The following is a 12,298-nucleotide window of genomic DNA, read 5'->3' on the forward strand; positions in this document are numbered from 1 at the left end:
GCTCAATAAGTGTAGGCTGAAGGTCTACACTTACTCTGTGTGGGGTTCTGGAATACAGAGGTTCAAGGCGGCCCAGGAAACACCCAAGTTGGCCCAGAGGACTCAGAAAGGCCATGGCAGGGCGGGAGGGATTGGAGCTGGGGCTGCAAGGGGAAATCCGCTGGATGGACGAGGGTGGGGAGAACGTTCCAGGCGGAAGGAACGCCGTTCACCTTAGTCAACGAACGTGCGGAGCACATCCCAGATGCCAAAGGCCAGATAGAGCCTCCGGGACAGAGACGAGCAAGGCACGGCATCCCACATCCCTGTGCTCCCAGCGAAAGGCCTGGAGGTCTGAGAGAGCAGCGTGCTTGGGGGCTGCACATACTCTAGGTCCTAGACCGTTGGTGGGGGCGCCTGGATGGCTCAGTCGGTTAAGCATCTGCCTCTGGCTCAGGTCATGATCCTGGAGTCTCCTGCTACTGTGCTCTCTCTCTTTCTCTCTTTTTCAAATATATACTTAAAAAAATAAATAAGTGCATATCAACTGTAGGGTATATTTCAATTTCAGAAATGTTCAAATATGGGGGGTGATATGTGCATTTAGAAACAAGGAAATGCAGCGGGGCAATGCTACTGAGGTGTGGGAGAGCACGGAAGTATGCCTGCCAGACAGAGGCATTCCCCCCTAGCTGGGGCTGCCGGCAGGGAAGTTGGGGAGGGGAGCCAAGAGGTGTCAGCCCAACTGAGCCCCAGAGAAGGTCTCTTCCAGAGTTGGGAGTGCTGCCAGAATCAAGGGGATCTGCAGATCTGGGAGTGCAACCCGAAACCAAGGGCCACACATGACAAAGGGGCGGGCTCTGCACAGGCTGCAGAAAGTAGAGAAAGTTCTGAAATGCGGATTAAGGAATAAAGGTTGAAGCCCACAGTTGAACCCCACCCCACCCCAGGATGTGGGGTGGGGGCAGCAGGTAATGATGGGTGCAGGGAGCCCTGGGTGGGAAGAGGGGGGTCTTAGGCAGCAAGCTTATCCTGCAGTCAAAGGCTCTACCACCTGAGCTATACCCCCGGAGCAGTGAGCGGACCCTGGAAAAATGCCTGAGCCAGGGTCCAGGCTCCCCATCAAGCTGCCCGGGGCAAAGGGCCAGAGAGTCATCCCAGCACAGCCGGCGGTGGGAAGCGCAGGGGTCAGTGTCGCCGGACTAAACTTTAGAAGCAAAACTGACAGGACAGCTGATTGCGGCTGGACAGCTGAAGCTGGAAGCCTGAGTGAGGTCTCTGAGCAGGCACGTGCACGGACAGATCTGAAGGAGACCAAGGACGAACCAGTGACTTTCTTCAGGCAGCGCCAGGAGATAAAGGAAGCTGAACCAGGGACACAGAGGAGAAACCAGGGAAGACAGATGGACCTTGGGAGAAGGAGGCAGAGAATGCGGTCAGGACAGAGATGGATCCTAAGCCAAGGCTGCCAGGCTTGGTGATGACCGGAGAGAGAAGAAACCCCGTGGGGGTAGAGAAAGGGGGCTCACTGCAGGAGCGGGGGGTGGGGAGGCACGGTGACTGCGTGCAGGGCTCAGTCTTTCTAAAAAAGTGGAATCAGGGCGCCTGGGTGGCTCAGTGGGTTAAGCCTCTGCCTTCGGCTCAGGTCGTGATCTCAGGGTCCAGGGATCGAGGCCCGCATCGGGCTCTCTGCTCAGCAGGGAGCCTGTTTTCTCCTCTCTCTCTATGCCTACCTCTCTGCATACTTGTGATCTCTCTCTCTCTGTTTCAAATAAATAAAATCTTTAAAAAAAATAAAAAATAAAATAAAAGAGTGGAAGCAGGGTCCCCTGGGTGGCTCAGTCGGTTAAGCATTTGCCTCGGGCTCAAGTCATGATCCCAGAGTCCTGGGATCTCCTGGTGGGGCTCCCTGCTCAGCGGGGAGTCTGCTGCTCCCTTTCCCTCTGCCCCACCCCTGCTTGTGCAACCTTGCGCATTCTTCCGTGCTCTCTCTCAAGTAAATATTTTTTTTAAAAGGTGGAATGGGGGAGGGGCAGGGAAGTGGGGAAGGGAAGGGAAGTGGCTTCCATCTTTGGATTAAAATTTTTTAAAGTTTATTTATATAAATCATCTCTCTACCCAGTGTGGGGCTCCAACCTGCCCCAGATCAAGAGTTGCTTGCCCTTCGGTCTGAGCCAATCTGGGTTATACTAATTACCGCAATGCTTTCTTACTGTCTGTTCCGTAAGTAGGACAGAAAACAATGAGCCAGGGGCATCTTGCATTCTGTTGTAGCCTCCAAGGTCTGGAACAGTGCTGGCCCATCAAGGAATTAAATCAACATTTGCTCAGGGAAGCTGCTGGCCGTGATGGGGGTGGCAGGGACACCTCAGGGAGCATGGGAGGGGCGTGGGAGACCAGCATCCCACCCAGGGGTGGTCCTACCTCTGCTGCCCACAGTGTCCCCCACCATGCTGCCTCCCAGATCTGGGATAAAATCCCCCATTGCCCCCCCCATCAGATAGCCAGCCTGCCCCACATTCCGGCTCTGCCACTCTACCTTCTTCACTCGACGGGCTGTGATCACGTGGCTTTCATCATACTCCCGTTTGGAACGCACGTCTAGAAAGGAGAGGTATTTAAGAGCCATATTTGCAAAGGAGCGTATGACCAAACTACTTGGAATACTTGCACCATCCCCGACAGTCATTTGTGTGGCAGTTAGGGGACAGTAATTGTCCATTTCGAACTCAAGGCACGTGACTCCATAGTTGAAACATGCAACTCCTGTTTCTGCTCAGGTTGTGACATCAGGGTTGTGAGAGGAGCTTGCGTCAAGCTCCATGCTCAGCAGGAAGTCTGCTTGGGATTCTTTCTTTCCCTCTCCCTCTGCCCCTCCTCACCGCCCCCCCCAGCCCCCACCGCACGTGCATGCTCTCTCTCAAATAAATCTTCAAAAAATAAGAAAAAATAAAACTCGAGGCATGTCATTCCACTATTCTAGGCTACCCACAGGACGACCCGCAGGACGCCTCTGCCCCGTCATACCCATGCCTACACATCCACTTAAGGGTAGTGAAATTTTGTATCTTTGATTTAAGGGAAGTTTTCTCTGAGGTCCAGAAAAGTGGGGAGGGGAGAAATCAAAGCCAGAGTGAGCTCATGCCCCCCGGAATTTTAGATCTAAATTCAGGCTCTAAAACCTAAGAACTAAGGTCCTAATGTCCCTGCTAGGGCAGAAGGTAGGACTGATGTCCTCAAAGTTTGGGAGGGATGTGGAACAGGGACAGAGCCTCATCCATAAATCCTAAAAAGGGAGGGTATCCAAAACATTGTTTTGTTTTGTTTTTAAGATTTTTAATTTCTACACCCAGCGTGAGGCTCGACCTCACAACCCCGAGATGAAGAGTCACATGCTCCACTGACTGAGCCCGCCAGGGTCCCCGAAACATCATTCTTAAATTCAACAAGAGAAAAAACAACCTGATTTTAAAATGGGCAAGGGGTGCCTGGGTGGCTCAGTTGGTTGGGTGTCTGCCTTTGGCTCAGGTCATGATCCTGGAGTCCCAGGATCGAGTCCCACCTCAGGCTCCCCACTCAGCAGGGAGTCTGCTTCTCCCTCTGCCCTTCACCCCACTCTCCCTGGCACACACTCTCTCTCTCTCTCTCTCTCAAATAAATAAAAATGGGCAAAAGATTTGAACAGACACAGCATACTACAGAAGATACGCTCCTCCACTATAACAAACAGCACTCTGGCAGGGGCTGAGGATAGAGAGGCCATGCTGAAGTGGGTAGACAGAGGTACTTAGGAAATCTCTGTACTTTCTGCTCAATTTTGCTGTGAACCTAAAACTGCTCCCCAAAATAGTCTATTTCTTAAAAAAAAAAATGTAGGGGCGCCTGGGTGGCTCAGTTGGTTAGGCAACTGCCTTCAGCTCAGGTCATGATTCTGGAGTCCCGGGATCGAGTCCCACATCGGGCTCCCTGCTCAGCAGGGAGTCTGCTTCTCCCACTGACCTCTCTCCTCTCATGCTCTCTCTCATGCTCTCTCTCTCAAATAAATAAAATCTTTAAAAAAATGTAAAAAAGCACTAACCAAAAAAGAAAATATGGGCAGACCTAATCCTAATAAAATTAAGAACGTCTACCTTTTCTCATCAAAATACAACATTAAGAAGGTGAGAGGGCAGGGGTGCCTGCGGGGGGGGGGGGGGGGGCCTCAGTCAGTCAAGCATCAGAATCTCAAGGCTGTGGGATCAAGTCCCGGAATCCCTGCTGAGTGGGGAGTCTGTTGATTGCTCTCCCTCTGCTCCTACCCCCTGTTCATGCTCGCTCGCTCTCTCTCTCTCTGGCTCTCTCTCAAAATCTTTGGGGGGCCTGGGTGGCTCAGTCAGTTAAGCATCTGCCTTCTGCTCGGGTCATGATCCCAAAGTCCTGGGATAGTGCCCTGTCTTGGGCTCCCTTGCTCAGCAGGGAGCCTGCTTCTCCTTCTCCCTCTGCCACTCCCCCTGCTCGCGCTCTCTGGCTCTCCATCTGTCAAAAAAGTAAATAAAATCTTTTAAAAATAAAATCTTAAAAAAAAAAGGTGACAAGGCAAGCCACAGAGTGAGAAAAATGACCTGCAATAAAGGAACAAAAGACTTGTATCCAGAGTTTTTCAGTGGCTGGAAAAAAAAAAAAAAAAAAAAAAACCAGTAACAAACACTTCAGACATCTAATGATACCTTTAAGACATCTTCAGACACAGCTTAAGGCCACAGCCCAGGGCTGGCCCAGCTCCCCTGACAGTGCTGGTCTGAAAAAAACTCAAGGCTACCGAAAGAACTTTCTCTTTGTCCCAGCCAACACCCGAAGATAGGGCCCCTGCCTCCCAGTCTCCCGGGAAGGGTAGGAGCTTAACTTTAATAAATGCCACTTAGCCAACCCAGATGGGTCTCAAAGGAACCACATCTCCTCCCCTTCTAATTGTTCACTCCCCCAGTCCCCTGAGCCCCACTCCCTCCCCACTCCCACTCCTTCACTCCCCCTTAACTAAGCCAGTCACCTCTGCACAAACCCAAGCAGCCTTGGTTCACACTGGACTCTTTCCTATTGAAACAGTCCGTTCCTGATTAAAATCTGTCCTTACCTCTATTTTTTATTTAAAATCAATCAACATAGAGTGTATTATTAGTTTCAGAGATGGAGTTTAGGGATTCATCAGTTGCACAGAACACTCAGTGCTCAATCCATTACGTGCGCTCCTTAATGCCCATCCCCCAGTTACCCCATTCCCACTCCCCACCCCCACCCCGCTTCTCTCCCGGCCAGCAGCCCTCAGTTTGTTTCTTAGAGTTAAGAGTCTCTTGGTTTGTCTCCCTTTCTGATTTCATCTTCTTTTTCCCCTCCCTTCCCCTATGTTCATCTGTTTGGCTTCTTAAATTCCACATGAGTGAAATCACAGATTTGTCTTTTTCTGACTGCCTTATTTCGCTTAGCTTAATGCCCTCTAGTTCCATCCACATCGCTGTCAATGGCAAGCTTCCATTCTTTTGGGTGGCTGAGTCATGGGCCACTACATATGCATACGCACTCACGTACACATGTGCACACACACCTACACGCACACGACTTTATCCACTCATCTGTTGATGGACATCTGGGCTCTTTCCATACTTTGGCTATTGTGGACGTTGCTGCTGTAAACACTGGGGTGTATGCGCCCCTTCAAATCACTATGTTTGTATCCTTCGTGTAAATACCTGGTAGTGTTTTTACCACTTTAACCACAGCCTGCCTTTGTTTACCCTTGATGTAGCAACGAAAATGAACCAACCACTTGTAGCTACATACAACAGTAGGCGTGAATTTTAACAATATAACCATGAGCAAAAGAAGTCAGATACATGGTCTGGATGGTTTAAAAAACAAGCAAAACTGAGCAGAGTATACCATAAGCTCATTCCATCCATTCATTTAAATGTCAAAATCAGAAATCACGGTAAGCCAAATCTAACAGTGTTTGCCAAATACACGATGATCAAAATACATCATGATCTACATAACACACTATGTCATACTAGGAAAGCACACGGAGGTATTAAAGGAGAAAAACTGTATGTTCCTTTCCACAGATGCTGTTAAAATCAGAAACGGAGGAGACCAGCCTTGCAAATTCCCTGAGTGGGCCAAACCAGGTCATGCAAACAAAGCTTAATTCAGTTTATTTTACAAGGCTAACTTGACCTGGATTGTTGCTTGTGTCTCTGGAAAGAAAAAGGAAGCTTTGAACTGTTTCTCAAGGTCGGGAAGAGGGAACCACTGAAAATTGTAATATTGTGACAAATCCCTGAAAAATAAATCCTCACGGCTTTCTCACTATGAAGCTCGATCACAAACATACCCCTAAGCCTCATCCCACAGTCTGGTCTGAATGGTCCCTGATTGTAAACTGTCTTTTTGGTGTGTATGCAATTATTATTATTATTTTATTATTATTATTATTTTACTAACTACTACTTTAATGATTCATTGGTTTTGCTTTCACTGTTTTGAACCTCCTTTGGCACATTGAAAATTTCAATTCACAATGCAAAAAAAAAATGTCCTTAGTAAGTTAGGTATATACAAGAACTTCCTTAACCTGATGGGGAAAACTACTGAGTGGCTACCCCAAATATCACAGTGATTGGTAAAGGGAGAAACAAGACAAAACTCACGGTCACTGTGTCTCTAACACCACACTGGGGAGCACAGGGCACAGCAGTGCAGTGAGAAAAGGAAAGGACTGTAAGAACCGGAAATAACCGGAACCATCATTATATGCAGATAAATGGGATTGTCTATATAGAAAATCCAACAGAGGGCGCCTGGGTGGCTCAGTGGGTGAAGCCTCTGCCTTCGTTTCAGGTCATGATCTCAGGGTCCTGGATCGAGCCCCACATCAGGCTCTCTGCTCCGCAGGGAGCCTGCTTCCTCCTTTCTTCTCTGCCTGCCTCTCTGCCTACTTGTGATCTCTATCAAATAAATAAATAAAAATCTTAAAAAAAAAAAAAGAGAGAGAGAGAGAGATAAGGCATTTCAGTTGAACAAAAATTCTCCCAACTATTCAACCCAGGCATTAATTTCCTGAGTTTTGGCCAATATGTATTTGTATATATTGTCAAAAAAACAGTAATTTTGAAATTTTTTTGACTTTTTTAGTGGCTAAAGATGTCACACGTTGTTGTTCTAACTTCTGCTAAGTTTTTTCTAGAAATAACATTTATGTTGAACAGTAATACTCTAGACCTATATATGAATATTTATATAGGTCTCTTTGGAAGGATGCTTTTCAGCTTGTTTGCAAAAAGACCTCTGACAGCATGCTAATGGGTCGACAAAGAAATGAAGCAAATCAAAAGGGCAGTTCTCTTCGCTACAGTAGTTTCTTTTGTAGAATATTAGTGTGTAAAAGTCTGTGAGCAAATAAAACACGTAGGTTCAATACATTGATGTGGATTTTCCCATCTTCTAAGCCCAAATCTGTATTTCATAGGTTCTTCGTTTTTAATGGATATCGTAAATTCACAGCTCTCAGTTTTCATCTTGCAATAGATCAACAACTAGGCTCTATGTTGAAGGGACTTTTAGATCAAAAACCAACCATCAGTAATTTTTCCCGGCTGATTTCAGTGCATCTACTTCCTAAATCATAGTGTTAAATCATGTATTTGAGAAAACACTTTCTTCAGAGGCGGCTGCTGTCCATATTCAGCTACTCGGCTGAATTAAAAACTAGGTGATATTTGGAAACTGCAGAGCTGGAGGGAGGAGGCATGATTATTCCTTCAAATGATATAGACTAGAAAGCTTCAGAACAAACTCGGGATAAGAGAGGTGGTAGGGTTATTGGCTGACCCGCTACAACTTCCCATAAATACAGTGAGAAAGGATGGTGAAACTCAGGTTTAATCTGGACAAAAAATTCACACGTGGGGCGCCTGGCTGGCTCATTCAGTGGAACGTGCAACTCTTGCTATCAGGGTTGTGGGTTCAAGCCCCACCATGGGTGTGGAGAGAACTTAAAAAAATAAAATCTTTACAAAATCGTGCTTTCTCTGGGATGTTCACAAACTAGTAGGTGTCCTGGTTGGCCCAGGATAGTTTTCAACTGGTGAGGCCTTGAATGAACGGTATTTAATCCCCCAACTAACTCACCCTATGGGGGCGCTTGCATGAAAAAGGGTACGGACTCCCAAACTTCTTATAGCCTCTCTAGCCAGTCACAGGAGAGTATGAAAGCATGCATAGGATTTTTGGCAATTCTCACCAATAACCATTACACATTGCAGCAAAATATGGGGAATCTTGAACCACTCTGATCTCCTGGGTTCTATTCCAAAATAATCATTTGTTTCTTTTACCGGATGATCTCTTTGAGGCAGGTTTCAGATTTTGGCAGTACAATATGAAAGATCTAGAAAAACACTGATGAAAAAATCTGACTGGGGGGCGCCTGGGTGGCTCAGTGGGTTAGGCCACTGCCTTCGGCTCAGGTCATGATCTCAGGGTCCTGGGATCGAGGCCCGCATCGGGCTCTCTGCTCAGCAGGGAGCCTGCTTCCCTCTCTCTCTCTCTCTGCCTGCCTCTCTGCCTACTTGTGATCTCTCTCTGTCAAATAAATAAATAAAATCTTTAAAAAAAAAAAAAAAAAATCTGACTGGGGTGCCCGGGTGGCTCCGTCGGTGAAGCAGCTGCCTTCAGCTCAGGTCATGATCCCAGGGTCCTGGGATCGAGCCCCACGTCGGGGTCCCTGCTCAGTGGGGAGACTGCTACTTGCCTTGCTTGTGCACGCGTGGGCTCTCGCACTCTCCCGCTCTCTTTGCCAAATAAGTAAATAAAATCTCTTTTAAAAAATCTGAGAGTGGAGTTTTAACAAACTGTCCCATGACAGCCTCTTTCTACAGGTGAGGCCTCAAGTGAATTGTAACTATTCTGGTGTTGCTATGGGGGCAGATAAACACACACACACACACACACACTTTTAATGGTATAAAAGTACTGCAGTGTGTGAAAATATCTTACTGGAGATTGAGTAGGACCTAAAACCTGTCTTCCAAAAAGGTTTTGATTATCAGGCCTATATTAGGTTCTGAAACTAAAACTATGTATTTGTACTTATTAAAAATGAGGTCGGTGAGGGGCACCTGGGTGGCTCTGTCGATGAGCATCCGACTCCTGTTTCAGCTCAGGCCGTGAGATCAAGCCCCGCATGGGGCTCCACACTGGGCATAGAGCCTGCTTGAGATTCTCTCTCCCTCTCCCTCTGGATACCCACATGCAAATGAATGAAGTTGGACCTTTATCTAACCCCACATACACGAATCAACTCAACATGGATCAAAGACCTAAATGTAAGACCTAAAAATATAAACTTCAAAAAAAAAAAAAAAAAGTATAAACTTCAAGAGAACATAGGGCAAAATCTTCATGACACTGGGCTTGGCAATGATTTCCTGGATAGGACAAAGGCATGGATAACAGAAGAAAAAAAAGAGACAAACTGAACTTCAAGACAATTAAATCTCAATAAGGGATTAATACCCAGAACATGTAGGTAACTCCTAAAACTCTAGAGATAAACAAAACAAAAACCTGATTCAAAAGTGGGCAAGGGACTTGGGATATTTCTCCAAAAATACACAAATGGTCAAGAAGTTCATGAAAAGATGCTCAACATTACTAATCATCAGGGAAATGAAAATCAAAATTATAATGAGATACTACCTCCCTCCTATTAGAATAATTACTGTCGCCCCCAAACCAGAAAACAACAAGTGTTGACAAGGACGTGGAAAAATGGGAAATATGTGAACCCTTAGGCCCACGTAACTATGGAAAAACAGTAGGGCAGCTCCTCGGACTTTATAAACAGAATTACCATAGGACCCCGTGATTCTGTTTCTGGTTTATGTACCCAAAATAAATAACTAAAAGCCAAGGTCTCAGAAGTATTTGTACACCCACGATCATAGCATTATCATCCACAACAGCTAAGATGTGGAAACAACCCCATTGTTTGCTGATAAATAAAAGGACAGGAAAAATGTGGTATATCCATACAATGGAATATTACTCAGCCTTAAAGAGGAAGACAGCAAAATGCTACAATAGGACGAACCTCAAGGACATCATGATGTTAAGTGAAATAAGCCAAAAGACAAATACTGTAGGATACCACCTACATGCCCTACAGCCGTCAAAATCATAGAGACAGAAGGGAGAATGGGAATCTCCAGGGGATTAAGGGATGGAGGAAGGACAGTTAGTATTTAATGGGTACAGAGCTCGTTTCCGAGTTTACAAGAGAAGAGTTATGGAGAAGGAAAGTGGTGCCCATAAGGTGGTAAAACATGGACATGTTTAACACCTCTGAATTGTACATTTAAAAGTTGGTACGTTTGGGGCGCCTGGGTGGCTCAGGGGTTAAAGCCTCTGCCTTCGGCTCAGGCCATGATCTCAGGGTCCTGGGATCGAGCCCCGCATCGGGCTCTCTGCTCAGCAGGGAGCCTGCTTCCCCCTCTCTCTCTGCCTGCCTCTCTGCCTGCTTGTGATCTCTGTCAAATAAATAAAATCTTTTTTAAAAGTTGGTACGTTTTAGGTGTATTTTATCACAAATTTTTTAATTGCGGGGGAGCAAACATTACAACACAAGTTCACACCAATCAGAATGCAAAAATTCTAAAGGCTGACAAAACCAGATAGGGGTAGGTATGTCTCCTACATGGATGACGGGAATGCAGACGGATACAGTCTTTTGGGAAGGCAACTGGACAACGGAACGAAGCGGAATTTGCAACTTGCAATTCCATTTCTAGGGAGGTATCCGGAAGAAACTCCTGCACGTAAATAAGAGATCAAGGTTCTCCCGGGCAGTGCCGCACTGTTCTGAACAGAAACACAAATGCCAGCAGCACGCCACAACTGATTGGGAATGGCTACTGCCCCAACTCACAGTTAAAACAGATCTTCCCGTGTAGATGTGGGGGGAACCTCAAAAACTTCAAGAAAAAGCAAGTTGCAGAGAAGCTGTACATGATGGTACAATGTGTGTAGATGTTTAAGCCTCATATTTTGGGATGCCTGCATATATAGTAAAAACGTAATAAATACAGAAGAGGTCATCTTTGGGGGAGGAGAAGCAATGGGACTGGGATGGGGGCACAAAAGAGGGGTACATATCTCTGCATAACGTTTATCATGTTACATCTGAGCAATGGGTACGTGGGCATTTATTTGCCTTACCATGTAGGTGTTAGATGTTTGAAATGTTTCACTCAGGAAGAACACACGTCTTCACGCAGTGCTCACCCTTCTTGCTGGGGCTCTGTGTGTTGAAACCAGCCCCTGTTGCGGGTGTTGTTAGTCCTCTCTGATACTTGGAATATGTGTTTGGAGAAAACTGCAACGTTTGCCTTCTGACCTCACTTCTTGAATAAGGAACACTGATAGTTCGGGAACTTCGGGAACTGTTTAGTCCATTGTTTTCATTATATGCAAAAATAAAGTAAAATGTAGCTTTAAAACTTCTACATTTCATCTGAGTTCATTCCAAGTCAAGTGACAATTAGGTAGCATTTTAAGCTATCTCCAAGAAGCCCAAGAGTTTTCTAAAATCATTTATTCCCCAAGTCTCTTAAGTTTGTTGCTTTACCTAAAATAGTATTTGAAGGGCACTGAACACAACATAGTTTGCGCGCGCGCGCGCGCGTGTGTGTGTGTGTGTGTGTGTTTAAGGCACTTACCCAATAAGCAGAGATAGTTGGGTTCAGCCAGTCGGGATAGTTTTGTGACCTGATTCAGGATGTTGTAAAGCTCTGTTGGTTCACACAACACCAAACCAGCCATCCTATTGGGAAGAACCAGTAACATACAAGTTTAGTAACACTTTCTATTTTTTTTTAATATTTTATTTTACAGAGAGAGAGATCACAAGCAGGCAGAGAGGCAGGCAGAGGGGTGGGGGGAAGCAGGCTCCCCACTGAGCAGGGAGCCCGACGTGGGGCTCGATCCCAGGACCCTGAGATCACGACCTGAGCCGAAGGCAGAGGCTTAACCCACTGAGCCACCCAGGAGCCCCTAGCTTTCTATTCGAAATGAACGGCCAAAGATACCGGATTAAACTCCTTTACACGCCTTCAGACAAGGATGGATGTAATCACGCGGGGGATCAGGCAAGCTTCAAGAATCTGTAGTAAGAGGTGTGCTGAGCTTAATAACGTGTTGAATGCAACATGTAGGCGCCAGCCAGAGAAATACCAAATGGGCTATAACGCAGTCAGCGATTCATTTCCTCTTTCAGCAAATAGTGACTGAG

The 12,298-nt window shown here is 46.3% G+C and overlaps 1 protein-coding gene across 1 annotated transcript in view; it reads right to left on the reverse strand.

Annotated features, from left to right (window-relative positions):
- The window catches only part of STYXL1 (serine/threonine/tyrosine interacting like 1), a 63,136-nt gene that overhangs the window by 38,847 nt on the left and 11,991 nt on the right, over positions 1 to 12,298 (reverse strand). The window contains exons 2-3 of the mRNA XM_047714295.1: positions 11,727 to 11,830; positions 2,519 to 2,580 (exon numbers count right to left, since the gene is read on the reverse strand). Of these exons, the coding sequence (XP_047570251.1) occupies positions 2,519 to 2,580; positions 11,727 to 11,830 (166 nt within the window). The remainder of the gene's footprint in view (positions 1 to 2,518; positions 2,581 to 11,726; positions 11,831 to 12,298) is intronic.

This window comes from Lutra lutra, chromosome 18 (assembly GCF_902655055.1).
Source record: "Lutra lutra chromosome 18, mLutLut1.2, whole genome shotgun sequence".
NCBI classification, from domain to species: domain Eukaryota; kingdom Metazoa; phylum Chordata; class Mammalia; order Carnivora; family Mustelidae; genus Lutra; species Lutra lutra.